The 20,460-nt window shown below is 38.3% G+C and overlaps 1 protein-coding gene across 1 annotated transcript in view; it reads right to left on the reverse strand.

Annotated features, from left to right (window-relative positions):
* Positions 1 to 14,989: 14,989 nt before the first annotated feature.
* Positions 14,990 to 20,460, reverse strand: part of CNTLN (centlein) — a 179,762-nt gene continuing 174,291 nt past the window's right edge. The window contains 1 exon segment of the mRNA XM_042013181.1: positions 14,990 to 15,689. Coding sequence (XP_041869115.1) covers positions 15,588 to 15,689 — 102 coding nt within the window. The 3' untranslated portion in view covers positions 14,990 to 15,587.

Here is a 20,460-nt window from a genome sequence, read left to right on the forward strand (position 1 = left end):
GATTACCAAGATATTTTTTTATTCTAAATATAAAAGCCAATGTATGGAGAGGCTTCAGTTATAAGGAAATTCACACATTGCCCTGCTTTCGGATGAGAGAAAGATTATTGAGAGATTTTGAATACTGCAAAATGGTTCCTTAATATAAGAAATAGCATTTTATCTCTGTAAAAGTGAGTAATTTCCAAACAGATGGTTTCCAAAGTGCCTCCCCTTTGATTAGTGCAGTGATCATAATTTGCATGAAGTTTCCAGAGAGAAAACTGAGAACAACAGAAAAATCCTTTGCCGGCTTTGAATCTTTTATGATCTAGTTATTAGTGGATAAGCACCTTTACTCCTCAGACGGACATAGAGAAAGAAAACATTTGGATTTGCCTTTTTAAACAATTATAGGAAGAATAGTTTTCCTTAATTTCTGTTCTCTGTATATTTACAAATTCTGCAGCAGTGTCCTGTGTTCAGATTTCAACTTAAAACAGCTGGCTGAGTTAAGAGCAGTTGCAACATCATTAGCTAACCAAAAGGCACACTCTTTCTTTGTGTCACGATCTTTATAGTGAAGGGTGTGAGCCCTTCATACATCCCTGGCACTCCAATATTTTTCTCCAGGAAAAAAGAAAACGAAACTGATGCACTAATTTTTAGGTATTTTGAAAACTGATCTGAAAGGAAGAAAAGTTCTTCAGATGCAAACAATTTTTTTTTCCTGGTAGAATAAAACATTTTGAAACTCTGTGTCACAAAGTACTTTTTAGCACTGCTGAAACAAAAGTAGGGTCTTGGTGGTTTTTGGTTTTTTTTTAATTTATTTATTTTGTTTTGGTTTTTGTTTGGTTTTTGGTTTTTTTTTGGTTTTTTTTCTTGCATTTGTTTGGTTCTTTGTTTTAAATGAGATGATGCAGACACCATTTTAAGCACTCATTGAAACTGCACTTTGGGTGCTTCTTAATACAAAACTTCCTGGAGACAACAATTTTCCTATTGAATTTAAGAGTGATTTGTTCTTTCGTGAATTAGGACCTCACAGGGCATTTCTATGGGATGGTACACTTGCAGAAGGCACGTGAAAATTTTGTGATGCTCCTGCTAAACTTTTGCCATTTTCTTGGCTTTGCATGGCAAGGTTTTGGTTGTGAGGGGGTTCACAGGGGGCCACTTTTTGAGAAGCTGCCAGCACCTGTCCCTAAGTCTGACAGAGCCAGTGACAGCCCACTGGTGACAGTGGCAGCACCTCTGGGATAACTTGTTTAAGAAGTGGGGTGAGGGGGAGCACAGCAGGGAGTGAAATCAAACTGTGCAACAGCAACTGCAGCTGGAGAGAGGAGTGAGAGCATGTGAGAGAAGCAGCCCTGCAGACACCAAAATCAGTGGAGAAAAGGGGGAGGAGGTGCTCCAGGCACCAGAGCTGAGATTCCCCTGCAGCCCGTAGTGCAGACTATGATGAGGCAGCTGTGCCCTTGCAGCCCATGTTGGTCCAGGGTGGAGGAGATACACTGCTACAGCCCATGGAAAATCCCACTCCAGAGCAGGCAGATGCCCAAACAAAACTGTGACCCCATGGAAAGGAGCCCATGCTGGAGCAGGTTTGCTGGCAGGAGTGTTGAGCCTGCAGGGAACCCATGCTGGAGCAGCCTGTTCCTGAAGGATGCCAAACCATGAGGGACACACCCTGAGTGAGGAACTGCAGCCTCTGGTAAGGATCCAAGTTGGAGAAGTTCATAGAATTCATGTCTCCTACGGGAAGGACACCACACTGGAGCAAGGAGAGACTGAGGAGGAAGAGAGCAGTAGAGATGAGTTTTGAACTAATCGCAACCTCCATTTCCAGTGCACCTGTGCTGCTGTTGGGGAGGAGGTAGAGAAAAACTGGAGAAAAGTTGAACCTGGGAAGAAGGGAGGGATGGGGTGAAGGTGTTTTAAGTTTTGTTTTTGTTCCTACTCTGACTTGATTGGCAATAAATTGTCAGTTTCCCTGAGCTGAGTCTGTTTTGCCTGTGACAGTAATTGGTGAGTGATATCTCTCCATCCTGATCCCAATCCATGAGACTTTCATTATATTTTCACTCATTTATCCAGCTGAGGAGGGGGAGTGATGGAGCAACTTCAGAGGGCACCTGCTATCCACCCAGAGTCAACCATTACACTGCTGTGAGGTGACCTACAAACTGCAGTGTAGACATAGCCACAAGGTCAGAATCAGAGGTGGAACCACCTGTACACCCAAAGGCTAAACTGAGGATTGTGTTTATAAAGCTCAGTATTGTAACAATGGGACTATCCAATTTGCCTGTACTTCTTTGTCCATGTCATATACAAACAAATTAACTTTCTTCAGGTTCCCACTAATTCTGCTTTGAGGATTTTCTTCTACCCTAGCAGTCTAAATGTGCTTAAACAGATTGAAAGGTGTTAGGCACACAACAACCAACAAGAACTACTTTGATTTCCATGTTGCCTGAAGTGAAATCTTTATTATATTTAAATCAAAAGGGATTTTACATCTGTTATCAAAAGAATCTGCCCCATATCCTCATTCTTGCCACACAGGAGAACCTGAATTTAAAACCTCAATATTACATCTGAGTCTGGATGGGGCATCTTGCTATACAAAGTGAACACAAGGGGAACAGATTTCTAGCAGAAAGATTCAGACATAAGGATAAAGTTTCTGCCACTTCTTCCTCCTCCTGTGGTTTTTCTGCCTTCCCTCCTTTCTCCTCCACGCTATGACAGGCTGAATTTCTGTATCTCCACAACAGTCTGGATCAGGAAACTGACCTAGCTGAAAAGTAGCCAAAGGAAAGAAAAATGGTTGAGTTTTCATTTATCTAGATAGCTGCTAGCACCAGCCCATAGACAGTAGCAGGACGTGCTACAAATCCAGGGAGTAATGGAGACATTATTACCTTTAATGGCAGCCAGTCATTCTGTTGGTTTAGGGAGACTGTAAAACCACAGGGCCTGGTCATCACTTACAAAGGAAAGAAACCATAATGGGAAAGATGGAGCTGCTAAAAGCCCAAAGTTTAAAATCTGTACAGATGAGTACAGACTTTGGGGCCACAGACATCGGTATTGGAAAAATTTTTAACAAAAACTCACTTTGCAAGCAGAATACGGGATGATATTTGGGTTTGAAGCACATGATAAATTAAATGCCTTTTAGTTGTTGGGCAATGGTAACTGAATTCTATGAAACCAGAGAGAATAGGACTCCATACAAAAAGCGAAATGTAAGAAATAGTTCTATTTTAAGGAAAGTGCAAAAATGAACATATGGCTCACCTCATCAAAAAAGAAACAGTCTTATGATTTTGAAGGACTGAATACCTATTGAGAGAGCAGATCAGGAGCAGATTCTGGGACAAGAAGTTCAGGGACATCACAGATGTCTCTGTGATCAGGTGAGGTGGGGAGAACACAATGAATTTCTGACAGAACAGTAAGACATTGTCAGGGACAGGAAGTCACAGTGTGTAATGAAGCTATGCAAGAGTTCACAGCACTCTGTAACTGAGCATCCACTATGACAAGAAACAATATCTGAAGAAGACAGGTGCCAAGCTTAACCCTGGTGGGCAGCTGAATCCCAAGCTGCTGCTCACTCACTACCACCCTGGGGGGATGAGGAAGAGGATCAGAAGAGTAAAAGTGAGAAAACCCATGGGTTGAGATAAAGGCAGTTTAGTAGGAAAAGCAAAAGCCGTGCACACAAACAAATCGAAACAAGGAATTAATTCACCACTTCCAGTGGGCAGTCAGGTATCCAGCCATTTCCAGGAAAGCAGGGCCCCATCATGTTTAGCAGTGACTTGGGAAGATCAAATGCCATAATTTCCTCTTCCTCCTTCTTTCTCTCTCAATTCTTACTAGCCAAGAAAACCAACCAAGAAATAAAATTCATAAGTTTACAAATATCAGCAAAGCACGTTTACGGTACAAATATGTGCTCAGATGAGTTCTGTCGATGGAATAAGGCTGTGCAGTTGTGGCACTTATGCATCAGACACTGGGGGCAAAAACAGTGTCACAGCAAAACAGAAGGTATGGCAAAGAAGGCAAATAAAATACAGTGATGAGTTCATCCTGATGTACCAATACCAATCGGAATTTAAATAAATTAATTTTGTTCTTTGCACTTTCCCCTTCTGGTATCACTGGTATCAAAACCATGGTGTAAATGAACATAATTACTGGGTTGAACAACCAGCAAGGTACACACTGCTGCTTTTGGGTCATAAATTGTTCCCTAAATTCAAAGACCTCAGCATTATCCCATATTCAAAAGGAACTCAATCATTTACCCTGTGACTTGAGTTTGGTTAGGAATCAACACCTAAAGCTTAGTCCTGCTCTTCATTAAAACCACCTCTTCTTGCTGATTGTTTTCTTGAGTTTACAATGGGTTATAAAATTTTCATATAAATACTAGTAAGTAGTAAATAATAAGATGATCAGCATAATTGTGGTCACATAATTTTATCTAAGAATTTTTTTTAATCAATGAAATCTGATTTTTTCATAAGCAGAGTTAGGACAGATAGCTTGAATGGGCAACTGTATGAAGCCTAGAATATATATAATACCTAGAATACATCTTAATATCAAGTTTAATTCCCAGTAGTTAGCAAATTATTTATGTTGTTCCTTTTGCTTTAACGTGGTTGTTATGGCAAATGGAGGCTACAAAAAGATGAGCTCATTAGGAAGAGTCAAGGGCAGGCAAGAAAGAATGTACACATGTATATTTCATTAAGCCAATAAAAATGATATATAAACCACTGCAATGTCAGAAATAATTTAAGGCTTCTCAGGGTTGAACAATACTGAAAATTTCATGAGCATTGATCAGTATTATTTTGTGGGACAATCTATAGACATGTTACAATTGATTTATTTTCCTCTCCCTAGTTTGTTAGACTTCCGTGTAACCCCTGTAAAGTAAGTGCCATTGGATATTTCACAAGAAGGCTTGCTTTTCTATCCATCTACACTTCCTTTTAGACCAAAGTAACTGTTTACTTAGGGACATCAGCAGCTGATGAAAAGGTGAGACACTTTTCATTCACACATTGGAAAGTCACTGTATTTTTAGCAGTGTTTCAGGATTTATGACTTCAAACTAGAGGCCATAGCAAGTGGCATACATATTTTGGTTTATGTATGTGGCATTTCACACACTGTCAACAAATGTTATGCAACAAGGAACCACACACAAGAACAATGAGTCACTACTTTTTTTTCAGTCAGCAGGTTTCAGAAGAATAGACCTTAAAGGTAAATAGCCATTACTGGTCCCTGTCACAAAATCTTTGTGAAAGTTTTGAGGGAATAGGAAGTGAAGGAATGAGTCATTGATGTTAGAATTTATTGCTAGATAATCCAAAAATTGTTACGACATGTTTGCATCTCACTTTATGAATTATTTAAGCATATTTTTTAAGAAACCATATTCTATATTAGTGTGCTTTTTTTCTTGAAACCTTTTGTAAGAAACAAATTCTTAACTACTAAAAAGTGCTTCTAAGTTTATTTCCTTGTTGCACAGTTTTCCCATCCTTATCACAGTATCTGCATAGCCTTCCGGTTCTTTGATCAGAGATTCAAACCAGAATCTCTAGTCTTATAGGTGAGGTATCTAACGTACAACCTACCAGCACAGGAGACTGCAACAACACAGCATGACAGGAGAATCAAAATGTAGCAAAAGCAGCATGGGTGCTCATCGGAAAGAGGAACTCCACAAGCTGCCATATCTTACTATGACCTGTGATCAGTGTGGTGCAGCACTGGAAAACACAGCTCTGGTTTTTATGTCTGTCTTGGACCATGACTGACTCATTCCATACCTCTGCATGGACACAGTAGTCCTGTCCCCAAATTTCAGCTTTTGGGTGTAAGACATAAATACTACTAGATCTTCTACTACTTCTCATCTCTGTGTTGGCTTTAATCATTGAGTTTTAATATTAATTACTAGCCAGATGCTGATGCTAGTATGGTTCCAGATGCTGCTGCCATGTGCCAGTCTCCATCACACAAGATAAAAACTTGCTGATGTCAGTAATATGTGGACAAATGTGCCAAAATTAGGCTTTGATTAGTTTATGTTACCAGCATAGAACATCCTCTAGCTCAAAGTCATAACTAAGAAGGTGTTTTGGATGCCACTGAAAAGTTGTTGAAAAATAAACTCTGCATATACAGGAAGCTGAGAGACCTCATCCAGATAAGGACTGCGATAAAAATTATATTCTTAATATTATTACTGGGCTATGTTTACTGTTTGAGGAAAATGATTTTTTGTTAATGAACTGAGCAGTCTCTGATACTTTATGTACCTCTGACAAAATATAGGATCATACTCCAAGGCAGTACAAGCATCAAAACTAACAGGATACAGTTAAGGACAAGACTAGAAATGAATCATTATGGTTTCAAAAAGAACAATGAAACAAGGGAAATACTTGTATTTCTTGCAACATCAAGAAATATTACCTTTTTTTTTTAAAAAGGGAGTTACATGGAGGAATCAGCCCAACTCCTGCAGATGGCCTCTGTGTCATAATAAACAACAAGGGACTTGACAAAGTCTTTGACATGTACAAAATAGAAGGGATCCTGCCCTTTTATTGCTCTGCTAAGCACAAGACGTCTGAAGATACAGAAATTCTAAGAGTAAGAAAAATGCAAAACTTAAAATTCAGGCTAGATGATTTCTTCAAAATCACCCAAAATTGAATGTTTTGAGACTTTTCTTCTGTAGAATACACAGTAGGTGCAGATATGAGAAGGCAGGAAGGAGACCTTGACAGTCATCTGATGCTTGCATTGCAGCATCATTCTTTGTTCTTCATTCTTCTCACATGGTCAGCACTGAAGCAAGAGGCTATTTAATTCCCAGAGGACTTCTAGTGTGCTTAAAATTCAGCACATGCTTAGTTCCCTTCCTCATCTGGGTTGCACCACTGCAAATCCTTCATATTAATGAACATTGAAATATCTCTCTTACATAGAGGGCATATATTCAACTCTCAGCAAACTGCGTATGTCAGTGAGTGAAGTGAGACAGCTTCACATGAAACCAGACAGAAACTTGGCCCACATTGTGTCAGGATAGAGTTTGCACTCTGCCTTGAAGTCTCAACATAAATTTTTAAATTATCACTCTATCAAGTATCTGCTAAGTTTCTGTCGTAATGCCAGGATTAATTCTGAATCAGACCTCACAGATGACTTATAAATCCTCTTTGCATACCACCTTAAAGAGATACTATTTTGGGAGAGGTTAATACCATGAAAACCCCTTATCCAGTTAGTTCCCTGCAAAATGAAGCTTTATAATGAAGTTAGCCATTTCCTGTACCCTACTTGGCTCCACTGTGAAGTATTTCAGTGCCATCCAGTGTTAGACACGAGGTCATTTACTTAAAAAAGCAATCTCCGATGCTTTAACACTTCAGTTCCTAATTTACCTCTCCAAGATTATAGCACCAAGATTATATGTCCAATACACACCACTTACTATTTTAAAATCTTGTAGAAACATTCATTTTTAAATTCAATTACAGAATTGCAAATGCTAAACATAGAAGAGGAAAAGGATCACAATGATACGAGAAATTCCTTGTCCTGACAAACTAAAAGATCATTTGACTGCTATTTATCTTAGTGGCAGCTCATATCAGTTGCAAACAACATGGTCCCTGTTCGTTCACTTTGTGGGAGAAGTCTGTATTATCTGCAGGGCATGACTATCTCAATACTAGAAAACTGAGAACTTATTCTGTGGCCACTTCTTTCCATAGGAAGCCCCACTAAAAACTTCCTCTGAAGGAGAGAATTTTATTGGCAAAATGTTTAAAGAATTGTCACTGCTTATTTTCCCTTTGAACTGACACACCAGGAGGAGGAAGTAATGGCATTTCATTTTACTGTCTTTAAAGACCATGATCTTCTGTCAGTGTTGAATGGATGTGCTAAATTTTTTTTTACAAGCTCTAGTTTAGACTAACATTTCATAGGTATCCTTATCAAATATAGATTCCTTCTAAAATAATAAATGAATGTAACAATAACCACAACAATAATATACAAACATTCATTAACTTCACAGCCATGTAATCATACCTGTGAAGGCTTGGAAAATCAGATTGAAAGCAGAGTAGGAGCCAAGAAAGAGCAAGGAATCAAAGCAGATCTAAGAGACAAGCAGCACAAGGGAGCCTGATGGGCTGAAGTGGGAAGTGAAATCCTGCTGTTCCTGAATATCTGCAGGAAAAGCAAGAAAAAGTGCTGTTAGAGCCATGGGGCTCTTCCAGAAACCTTCACCCACCAACCCCAGCCTTTTGTTTGTAAATCCACCTGAGCCTGGGCTGGGGCACCAGTCCTGGGCTGAGCTAAATCTCAAGAATTCTTGTCACCAGTCCTGTCTCCTGCTAAATGTTTATTTGGCTTTCCCGGGTTGATGTTGGATACAAGTCATCAATTCAGTTGCCTGATGATTGCAGGCTGTCACTCAATGTGTAGCTGTCAGCAGCCTGCTCTCACAGCTCCTGGATCCAGGTGCTGGAGGAGACTGTGCTTCTCCTGAAAGCACACTTCACGGCCCAAGGGAGGGCAATGGGTGAGCCCCAGTTCACAGCGCCTGGGTCAGAACATCAAACTGTTCGTTTTAAACACCAGCGTTCTCCAGAGCTAGTTCATGTCATGCTTGTGCCAGCTAGTAGCCTCACAGGCTTTTTAGAGCTGGGAAAACATGCATGCAAACACAGATACTGACAAGAGAAATTCCTGTCTTGAGCCAGATACTCAAGGGTAGGCAGTATGGAGAACACAGAATTGCACTCCACAAATCAGTAAATTTCTGATGTATATGATATTCTGCTAATACAACAACAGATTTCATTTCTCATGTATTATTTTTCTTCAAAAGTTAAAAATTCTATTTTGAAAAACAATTTCAGAATCAGCAGCTTCACTACGTGAACATCTTAAATTAAATTGAATAGAGATAGTGAGTTACATAAATAAGCATTCAACTAACCATTCACCCAAGCTTTTCTAGAAGGTCAATATTATTCTCCAATTTACATTCACAAAAGGTAGATTATAGAAACAAAAATCAATACTTTTAGTTTAAAAATCATTACATTTTCAACTGACACCTTCAAACCTTTATTTTCACATGGATAAGCTATAGTTAGAGCTCCTGTTGGCTACAGTTATTTCTGATGTGTGGTTATCAACAGAAGAAAAAATCCTTATAGAATAAAGGCTAATCCCTTGAAAAAAACAGTTCAATGTGAGTTCCCAATGCAAAGTTGTAGCTAAGAGGGTAAATGTAGTCTGTGCATGTATAACTAGAGAAAGATCAAATAGAATAAGGAAATAGCACTACCTTTTCAATAATTATCATCACATACTGAGGTTATTACTCAACACATATTTTAAACAGTTTTTCTGCAGAAAGAACAATGTGCAAAGATATATCAAAGATGCACTGTAAGGCTTGAGGTCTACTCATGCCCCTTGTCCCCACATGCACACCATGACTTACAAGTTCTGTCTAGCTCACAGTCTTGATTACCACCATGGTGGGTTTTTTTTTTTTTCTGACTTCATAAATACCAGGATTTGAAACTGAATCTAGAAAATTTCAATGGGAAATCTTGAGCTGTGAGAATTCTTCATCATAGGCCTACTCTGCTGAGTTGTCTATCACATAATTTCTTCAGCCCAGGTTGAGTACTGCTTTTAAACACAAATTGAAGTATTTTATGCTACAAGTTCTGTTTTGCTCCACAACAAGAAATCATGAAGGAACTCTGTCATCCTTCAAAACCTAGGATTTGTTGAATTACAGATACTGCTGTGTGATTCCTTTACCAAAGGAGTCTTCCTGTACCAGAAAAATGTCAAACCTGTGTTCTGCAATAAGTTCAATAGGTCAGAGTCACTTGAACCTCTCTTTTATACCGTCTGATAGAGATTTCCAAATAGGCTCTTAATCTGATAAGCTTATTCTTTCACAGAGACAAGAGCCTTAAATTTCCCCAGCCTGATAAACATGCTGTAAAGTAACCCTCACAGAATGCTGGACTTACATATATCTGAGCAATATGTGAATACATCTCCATTTATCTCAGAAAGGTTGCTACCTTGGTCTTAAAACCAAGATACTGAGTCAATATCCTCAAAGAGCTGGGCCCTTTGCTTACCTGGCTCTTGACCCATTTGGAGTTAAATTCCCTTCATGTACTAGTTACGTACATATTTTAAATCACATGAAGCAATCCAGTGGTGATGCACAAACTGTGTAAATGGCACACAGCTATGGAAATTAGCTTCTGTTTTCCTTCTGATATTTAGCTTGTAGTGTAGCTAGATATTAATTCAGTTGTAAAAGTGAAACAGAAAAGAGAATTAACCTAGCTGAAGGAATGACAGAATTAAAATACAGACTTCCTGACTCATAGCCTTTCTGCATTCCTGAAGATAAAAACCAAAAACTTAACATACCCAACAACACAAATTCATTAATGTCTAATTATTAAATGTCTGATTATAGCAGAAGTCAAGAAGTGTTCCCAGCTCTCTCCCAGCATAATCATTTATGATGCTACAAGACCTTTCAAATAATTACACGCTGGGAATTCTCAAATCTCTCAGGAAACCTCAAAAATAGATCCTTACTGTATGTATGATAACACAGACACTACAGAGAAAAAAATACTGCTTCAAACAGGTTTCTTATTTTCAAGAATACAAAAAATGAGGTCTTACATGATGGCTACATGAATACTTTGAGATGTTTTAAATCTCTCCCTGAACTCCTCTTTATTGTGACTATTAGGTCTTACACTTACACTTCAGTCTGTTAGGATACCTAGCCTTGAAAATTGCAACCCATTCAGACAGTGTGGAAGTCCAGAGGCACTTGGGGAGATACACACAGTGCCTTCTCTAACAGAGAATTCTCAGTACAGAAGAAAATGGCTCTCACTTGTGTAAAAGATCTACATTTAGAAAGACTCACATCTTTATTCCTATCAAGGTAAATTAGGATTTGTGTAGGTTAAACAGATGGCACTACAGAAACATACTGTGAGAAGTGACTATTGCCAGATGCTTTAATTTTTACATTTTAGAGTACAAAATCATAGAATGGTTTGGGTTGGAAGGGACCTTAAAGATCATCATTCCAAACCCCGTGCTGCAGGCAGGGATGCCTTCCACTAGAGGAAGGTTGCTCAGAGCAGCCTGGCCTTGAACAATTCCAGGGACAGGGCACCCACAACTTCTCTGGGCAACCTGTGACAGTGCCTCACCACCCTCACAGTAAAGAACTTCCTCCTAATATCTAACCTAAACACATTCTCCTTCAGCTTAAAGCCATTCCCCCTTGTCCTACTACCACATACCCTTTCTATCCAGCCCTCTTGTTGGCCCCCTTTAGGCACTGGAAGGCTGCTCTAACAACGCCCCAGAGACTCCTCTTCTCTACACTGAACCACGCCAACTCTCTCAGCCTTTCTTCACAGGAAAGTTGCTCCAGCCCTCAGATTATCTTTGTGGCTCTCAGTCTGCCCTGGTCCCCTTGGCAGGTTTTAATTCACTCTGTGCAATGTGCAGGAGAAACAACAAGACCCTCAGAAGGTTCAACAACAAACCTCTACTTGCAAACTTTGGAGCATTAAAATAGAAGAAGGTACATGGCAAAATTTAAAACAGCAACAAAGAAAGTAAGGCACTTCACAAACTTGAACTTAGCAAACTTACAGTTAGCCAACTTCAACCTATCCAGACACAACAGGGCACTTACCAAGGCATTGGCAGGAACTTTTCAGTCTGGCTTAAAATATATTTTGAGAAAAAGTTAGGAGAAGAAAGAGAGAAAGAAAGAGAAAGAAAGGATAATGATAGAAAAACATCACCACCTGTGGATCCAGAAATGAGACTTGATTGTTGCAATTTCGATGTCCATTGGTTGAAGTGATGGTCACAGTCTTTATCAATCTGGGGTGGGCAAAGACCGTGAAACACGAAGTTCAATGGGTTAATACACACTCAAGGTCAGGCGGACCACCCAGGTATTTCCCCTGGGATGGGGACTTTTATACTGTCTGATGCAACACTGTGAATCATGTTGTAACACTGGATCATGCCCACTCCTCTGGTGCAAGGCCCCAGAAATGAGTCTGGGGGCATTTTGGGGGTCTTTGATGGTTTATGACACTTCTCTCACATCAGCATAATAGAGCCAATTATGCTCCATCAGCAGGGTTGAATAATGTGAATGTCCCAGTATCTTCCCCTGGCGGGAGGCGGGAGGGGAGTTTTACAACTGAGCCAGTTGTGTAAGGGACAACACTGGTAGAATTAAAAGCATTATTCCATCTTGGAGGATCTGCTTATCAGCCCCTTATGTAGCTCAAACCCCAGCTTCTTGCTAAGCAAGAAGGTTGATTTGTCACGGTCATCCTCTGGTGCTCACACCTCCTGCACACGAGTTGTTTCCATGAGCATCGACAGCAAAACACCCGATTGCTTGAGGTGTTAACAATTAACATTTCAGTCTCTCACACCCTCCCGTGGACCTGCTAGAGCATAATAAAGATTTTTGAAAGGGTTAAACATTTAAACAACTTTGAAGCACCATACAACTCCACGTATTTCATATTTAATGCATATGTGCATAAACACACATACACATACGTGTGTTTGTATATATATACACATATAAATTTATATATATGTATATGTATAAATACAAAAATGGCTATATTTCAGGGCCTCACCCTTGTCTCACTGTACATAATGACTGCAAACTGCCCATTTATTTCACACGCGCAGACGTCAGCTGTCGCTGCCCGAGGGACAGGCCTGTCTGACACAGTATTTCAATGGCTGTAGGGAATCAAAGCACCGAGCCCATTTTTTGGGAAAGTTTGCCATCTAGAGGTCGTATCAGGCAGCACCAGGAGAGAAAACGACCTTAACAAAAGAAAAACAGACTAAATGGATTTTCTGGATATCCGTAGGCATAGTTATTACAAAACAGCACTGCCTTTAATATATTTAATGTTTAGCTTTGCTAGCAATATCATCTTGGAAGCATTGAACTAATGCTTTTCCCCAAATCAGAATCAGTTCTTCACTAAGTTTGCAACACGTGTAACAAACTTGGTTCTAGTGTAAGGGGATTCCTTAAATATTCATATAATATAACCAAAATAATTAATTTTAATCCTGTTACAGTGTTAAAGATTTATTTCAGAGACCATCTCCTTCTCTGCTGGTGCAGTAAAGATGAAATAAGCAGTAAAAACAAGTATGTTCATTACAGGCAGAATTCAACATTTTTGAAAGCAAAAGGAAAAAAATTTTTTTTTCTTTGGAGCACCATCCCTTTTGCTGTCCTTACAAATATCTCTCAAACTGCATGACTCTTTTTCTCTGAAAAATGCTGACTGGTATTTCCATTTTCATTTGTTTACTTCAAATTAGAGAAGAGAATAATTTTTGAACGAAAATACCAATAAAATACCTTTAAAATATTAAGAAAGCTCTTCAAAGATATTTGGCAAACTTTCCAGCACAGTTTGCAGAAAGACTAGCAGTGTTATACTTTCAGGAACATTTGTGCGTAAATCTGTCTCCAGCTGGGTGTATGGATTTCGTTTTGCTCTCTCTTTTGAGATGAAGTAGACAAAAATTTGGTTCTGCAGCATTCTTGTTTATTTTGGCACCAAGAAAAGAGGTCTCTTCATACCCAGTTGCCCAGGAGATACAGAAATTTGCAGGGGCAGAAAAGCAAGATGTAAAGTTATGAAAAAAAGTTCGTAGTCGGGAAAATTCCCTCTTTTTGAGGCATATTTTCTATGGGAATTAGTTGATGCTCCCTGCATTTTCACTTCGACAAAAGATCATCAAGTGTTAAAGATCAGCACCAAGATCAGACTTGCAGCAGTGGGTGTTTGGGAATGTGGACGTGAAGACAATGGGGATAGTTTTCAGAGAGCTTTGGCTTCCTGAAGCTCTTTACACTAAGCTGTAATGGATGTTTTGTTGAAATTATTTTAAAATACATTTTGCTGGAATTACTGAAAAACATAAGAGCATGGTTTCCACATGTTTTGATGAATTTATCTCCCTTAATTTTTGTTGTCATTATTTTATTTGCATTGGAGTCCATGTCAATTTTTAGCTTCTGTAAAACCCTGAGGGAAATGGTTCCCACAGCTCAGTTTCATTTGCATGTGAGTGGCTTCCTTTTGCTTGCTTTGAAAATATCACAAAATATGATGGCCCTTATTTCTTGCACTGAAAAAGGTGGTGGTCAACTGTTCTGAAAGATGTGGCAGGTTTTTTTTACAGGCCTAGTTCCCAGTCTTAATTTACAGGCGCAGGCAGAGTATGTTTGCATTACTTTCTCTAATTCTAATAAAAATTCTCACAAGCCCCTCTGTTCACCAGGTGCAACTGAGCAGGTCTTCCTTTTCTCAGAGACACCAAATGGTGAACTCCATAAATTAGGAGATACAACATTGCATCCTAGGAAAAGCGCTGACTGCCATGCAGAAAATCTCTGTTTCATGCTTCAGTTAAGTGAACTTAGTGCAAGTGGATCTTTCTTCTGATTCCCCACCCAATATGGATAATGATATCTGTTGTAAACCAAAATGATATTCACAAATGACGAGACATATATAAGAAACATTATTAACACATGAATTCATAAACTTGTGTCTTGTTTTGTTTTTTTTTCAGCTGGGCTGGTCCAGAGGAATAAAACCCTTAAGATCAAAAATGTGAAGAAACAGCAATTATTTGTTAGTACTGCCAGAGAAACCTTGGTGGAAATAACCGATTAAAACTCTACACCACTTCCTAAGGTAAGAGAGCTTGCAGCTAGTTGTTTAGCTGAGAAAGAACTGGATCTACTAGTAAAAAAAGCCGTAATAGAAAAAACTTTATTTTATTGATTTTTAAAAAATACATTGCACACATTATGCTCCAATACACTCAGAAGCAAATACAGATTTTCCAGTATTACTCCACACAGAATATTTTTATTCTACAGTCATTCAATTTTTCCAACACAAAAGCGTATCTTTTTATGTAGCACATATCAGAAAGCTGGGCTTTACAAAGAAGCTAAAAGAAATTAGGTATTCAAAATCCCAGCGATATCCCCAGTTCCTCTGTAAATCCTACTTCTACTGTTGTGATTAGAACAACTAGGTGTTACTTAGCTGCTTTTTGTTCTTTCAAAATTGTACAGATGTGTATTAGTCATAACAAAGACATCCTTTCTCTACAAAGCCTGCACATGTGTTCACTGCCAGTGCATCTAAAGGAAAATGATTTTGAACTTTGCATTGATTTTTAGCAATTTTTCTCTTCAAGAATCAAATACCAACCCTGCTTTCTAATAGGAATTTAATTAATTCCTCTTGTTCAACAATTAATTAGTTCATGGTTTCTGTGTATGTATTGAACATGCATATTGACAGTTTATGAGAAAAGACATGAGGAAACAGCACACATTTTAGTCACACATTGGATAAATCCTAGCAATATCATAGAGTGTGCTTCATGAGAGAACTGTATTCTTCTACCAATTTCTTCTTCTCATTTAATTTTTCCAGTATGGCATCCATTAACTATGAGGCAAAAGGAAACTGAAAAAGAAATAGAGTAAGAAAAAATGGTCATTGAACTTTATTTTCTTCATGTGAAAGACATTTATTAAATATCTCTAAACTATCAGATTTCACTTAGTTCTGACAACTACCACACACACATATCTGATCTTTAAAGTTCATCTGCCTGGTTAGTGTCTGAAAATTTGCTCTCTATCATAAAAATGATAAAAGAGCAGTGTAAAATGAAAAAAGATAAACTCCTTATTGAACAATTCATGCTTTACTGACCATGTTAATGATGTAAACTGCAGTACCAGCATCTCTGTCATTTATCTTCAATCAGCTGATCAATAAAAGGTTACAGTCACCTCTAGGGCATCCAGAAATGGTAGTGTATGAGTGTAAGTTCACTACTCTCAGGAGGGTGACACAGAACGACCAGTATAATTCTCACTGCTGTAGCAAATTGCCTTAGACTCACACACAAAACCTTGTAAATAATTAAAAAAACAATAACAAAACCCCCCAAAACAAACAACAACAAAACCCCAAAACAAAACAAATGAAACCACAAGAAAACCTCTAAAAGTAAAATCCCAAACCTCCAATTGCGTAAACTGGAATAGGACACAAATGTCTGCCTCTCTAAAACTTTAATCCAAAAAATTGTATTGATATATCTACAGAGAAAAAATAAAACCTCTTTTATAACTTCTCTTATATAAAGATGCATTTGTACAACCAATGTCTTCGAAGGAGATTTGGTATAATTTTCAGTGCCATAGCTTTAATGCATAAAGAGGTTTTCTTTCAAAGTCTTGGTGTATCAGTGCACTGTTCACTGGGAAATATTTTTAGAGGTGGTACAGAACAGTGGTTGTGGCAGCTCCATCCAGAGTGGCCAGTGCTGTGCCACAGAACAGGACAGTTTTCCTTCACTGTTGAAAAGTCTGTAACAGCTTTCACAGGGCTCTGTCAGCTTCCTGAACACATGGTGAGACCAGTGGTGACTGAAGGGTCAGTACCACAACAGAAGTAACAGCTCATTCAGAAGGAGAGATAATTTTACATTATGAAGCCACCAGAAATAAATAAGGTAAAATATAGCAGCCAGTGGAACAGGCCAATCATCATTTTCTGCTTTTCACAACCATAGTTCAAAGCAACACTTTTCTATCTGGAACTCCTGTCTAGTTCCACACTTCAGTATTCCTGTGCTAATTTCATTTTTTCACTTCTTTATTCTATCTGAAAGAGAAAGTTGTATGGTACTTACACCAGATAGAGTAGTGCTCGTTTCCTAGATAGACATGAAACAAAAAATATAAAAGAAACAAATAAAAACCCCAGACATAAAAGTGCATCAAATACAAAATGTAACATTTGAAGTGATATGCAGACTTGAATCTACGTACTGATATTTAAAATTACTAACAAGTCAGAAAAAATATCTAAAAAGGGAAAATCTTGTTAATAGAAGGCATGTATTGTGAAGCGATATAGTGGCAATCCTACAGGTTGCTCAACAGTCGCTCTGTAGTTACAGGAAAAGGACAACGATATGTATTATCTCCCTTTTCTACAGGAAAGGAGGTTTTCAAAGGCTGGTACTTGCTGGCCAGACATGTCTCCATCTGTCAAAAATAACTTATGTGTATGGTAAGAATCTTCTAGAAGACATCTATACCTGTCAGCTTTCTCCTGTGTGCTATTGTGATGACTTTTTGGGGAATAGAGGGTTTGAACTCACTGAGCAGAAATCTATTCAGTGTAATATAAGACATAATCTTACCTGAAATTCTGGGACACTTGCTACTACGCTTTAAAAACATTGACTTCAGCATCCTGTTCACTCTAATTTCTCTCCCTCTTCTTCTAGGTATGTCTTTTATGAGAACACTGTATCATTACCTCAAAGTCTCTAATTCTTCTTGCCTAGCTTGACTACATCAATTTCTGATACATTTCACCTCCTTAATGTTATGCCTGAGGTGAATGGTTTCTTATTGATGTCTCTGGCTCGTATCATTCTGACTACATTTTACTTGCTGCTCACTACTCTCTGTGGCTTCCATGTCATAGCAAAGTGATCTTTCAAGAACTCTTGCCATTTAAGTAATTCATTTAAATCAAGAGCATTTGAAAGCGGAACATTGTGCCATTCTTTCAACATTTGTTGATTTCAGAGAAAATGCTGTATGTTTCTCTCTGGTTTTCTCTCTGTATAGACATTCAGAACTGGATGATCCCTAGAGTCTTCATCTTTAATACAAGCCTGTCAGATTTACTTTTAATGATGGCTCTGCCACTATCCTGGGAAACTTCCCTTTACATTTCTCCCCAGAACTTCACAACTGTTGAAGTCATCTCTACTCTAAAGCATTCATCCCAGCTTCTAAACCTGCCATATTCTTGGGGAAGGCTTTGGAAGTTCAGTGAGTGCCAAGTGCACACTGAAGGAGTGAAAGCTTGTTTTTACCACTGATAATTAGGTATTTTAATACAGAATGATACTTCTTTTAAATGTTTTACAATTATCTGTGCCACAACCCATTTAACTGACCATTAACAGTGGCGATCCTAAATCAGTACATTATGGTAGGCTTTAACAGAAGTAGTATTGATCTGTATGATTTCACAACATCTGAAAGTGCAAACTACATGTGGATTTAAAGAATTTTATTTATTGATTTGACTTTCCAGATTTACAAATTTCTTCTTTGATAGTAGAGAGCTATATGAATGAAAGGCATATTTCTTATACAATTTATCAGACAGATATCTGATAAATGTAAAGTAAGATGATCCTAAAGACTCAGAAATAGTGACAGTTAATTCTGTTTCTCTCATCTACTTATTCTGAAATTAAGTTTGCTTCTTTTGGAGATCCCTTCTGTAAAAAGCAAACTAGTAATATTTATTGACCTTACACCACATGACTGAGTCTCTGTCAGCACAAGTGCATAAATATACACCGATCTGCCAGTGAAAAGCCTTATAATGAATGCAAGGCAATGTTGTTCTAATGAGACATAACATCTCCATTTGCAGAGTGTAGCATTACACTCTGTCTTCTGCTTCACAAACTCTAAAATGTGTTAGCATAAAAATAAAAGTATTTAGGTTTTGGAATATACAAATTAGTGGTTACAACTATTTCAAACCTCACCATATGGATCATCAGTATAAAATACATTTTCCCAACAAAAACTATTCAAACACACTGCAGACATGCCTTAGGTTGAATTAGATGAGCCACAAAAAATAATATGAAATAAAACTAGACACTAAGACCAATAACCAAAACATCCTAATTTCACTAAAAAATAGAAGTCGCAATTTTAAAAAAAGATAAATGCCTCACTTTATTGTTGTTTTTTGTCTTATTCTTTGTTCTTATTCTGCTTTGTGGTGGCTGCATATACATCATTATATAAACACATAGGTGCCTATATGTATTCTTACCCTGAGTGCCAAGCCAATTTTTCCTTGTTTTCAGTTCAGGATGAGTGATATAACGTGGTTTTGTTTGTGCGCATGAGATAAAATATAGATTTATACCATAACAGATTGTCAGTGCACAGGACTAAGCTCTTATTCTCATAATGAGAAGAAAATCATGACCTGATATAAGTGCTAATGGTACCTAGGATGTGGTTCAGACTGTGCTGGTGCTGCTTTTTAAGGTGCAGGTGAAGCACCTGGTGATGGTGGCAGTGGTGAGTGTGCACAGGTATTTGTGCATGGGTGAATACATGTTTCTGGGTGTGACCTCTTCAACGACACACACAGACTGGGGAGAGACTAATAAAAGCAAAGCAGGTGAGTCACAAGCCAAGAAATTTGGAAGGAAACAGCTATGGCTGTTAGTGTCCATTCCCAGATGACAGCAATAGAAATATGCATTTAGAAGCCAGTGCAAATCGTAAAAAGAGGTTGGGGAAAATCCTTACTGGCGATTAGTTAATATACTGTTCCACACCCTATTCTGGAGATGTGCTATACAAAGAGTGTCCACACAATAGAAGGAGAGGGAGACTTTCTGATGTTTTCACAATTGGAATATGACTTTTAGATCCATAATGAAATCATGAGAGGAAAGATTTTATTAAGCAGCTTTGTTTATGTGAGATGTGATATCCCAAGGAGGGCATGAGGAGGGAGGAAAGGTAAGTGCTACTATAGATCTCACAGGGACATGCTAAATCAATGCTGTCATTTGCTTTACTGCTTGGAAAACTTGGCAGATGATTTGCATTTTATTAAAAAATAATTCTTGGAGACTTCAGGCAGTAATCTGGATTGGGCTACCGTGCTATACTCACACACAAAATTATTAACAGATTGTTCTGAGATGGGCGTTCCTTAAAATAAGTCACAGTGAATGAAAGCCAAGGGTGCTATAAGAAATTCATGTTTAAGTTACATGAGAAGAAGTCATCCTCTTGGCTTATCTATATAAATTTCCTATAATGGGAAAAAGCTAGAGAAGATTGCTGTTTTGTTTGAGTTTTTAGGGGGAGTGTTTATGATGATGAGAAGAGAGTGCTACTATACAGAGCCAGGCTCAATTAATAAGACAGACACACTCAGATGTGAGGGATAAAGTGGGTAAAAGCCTTATCACTCGCCTTGCAAGATGTAAACACACATACATATTGAGATAATCATACTTGTTCCCCCCTAAATATTATAAACTGCTAAAAGCTCAAAGGTCTATAATGTGAGACCTCTCCCAAGCCCAAACAGTAATGTGTAATTAGTCTGATGCCTCTACACATGTGCAGGTAGCAGGTATCTCCACGCA

Source organism: Corvus kubaryi, unplaced genomic scaffold, assembly GCF_017639235.1.
Source record: "Corvus kubaryi isolate FWS band 111438036 unplaced genomic scaffold, C.kubaryi_AGA036_p1.0 split1-37296, whole genome shotgun sequence".
Lineage (NCBI taxonomy): Eukaryota > Metazoa > Chordata > Aves > Passeriformes > Corvidae > Corvus > Corvus kubaryi.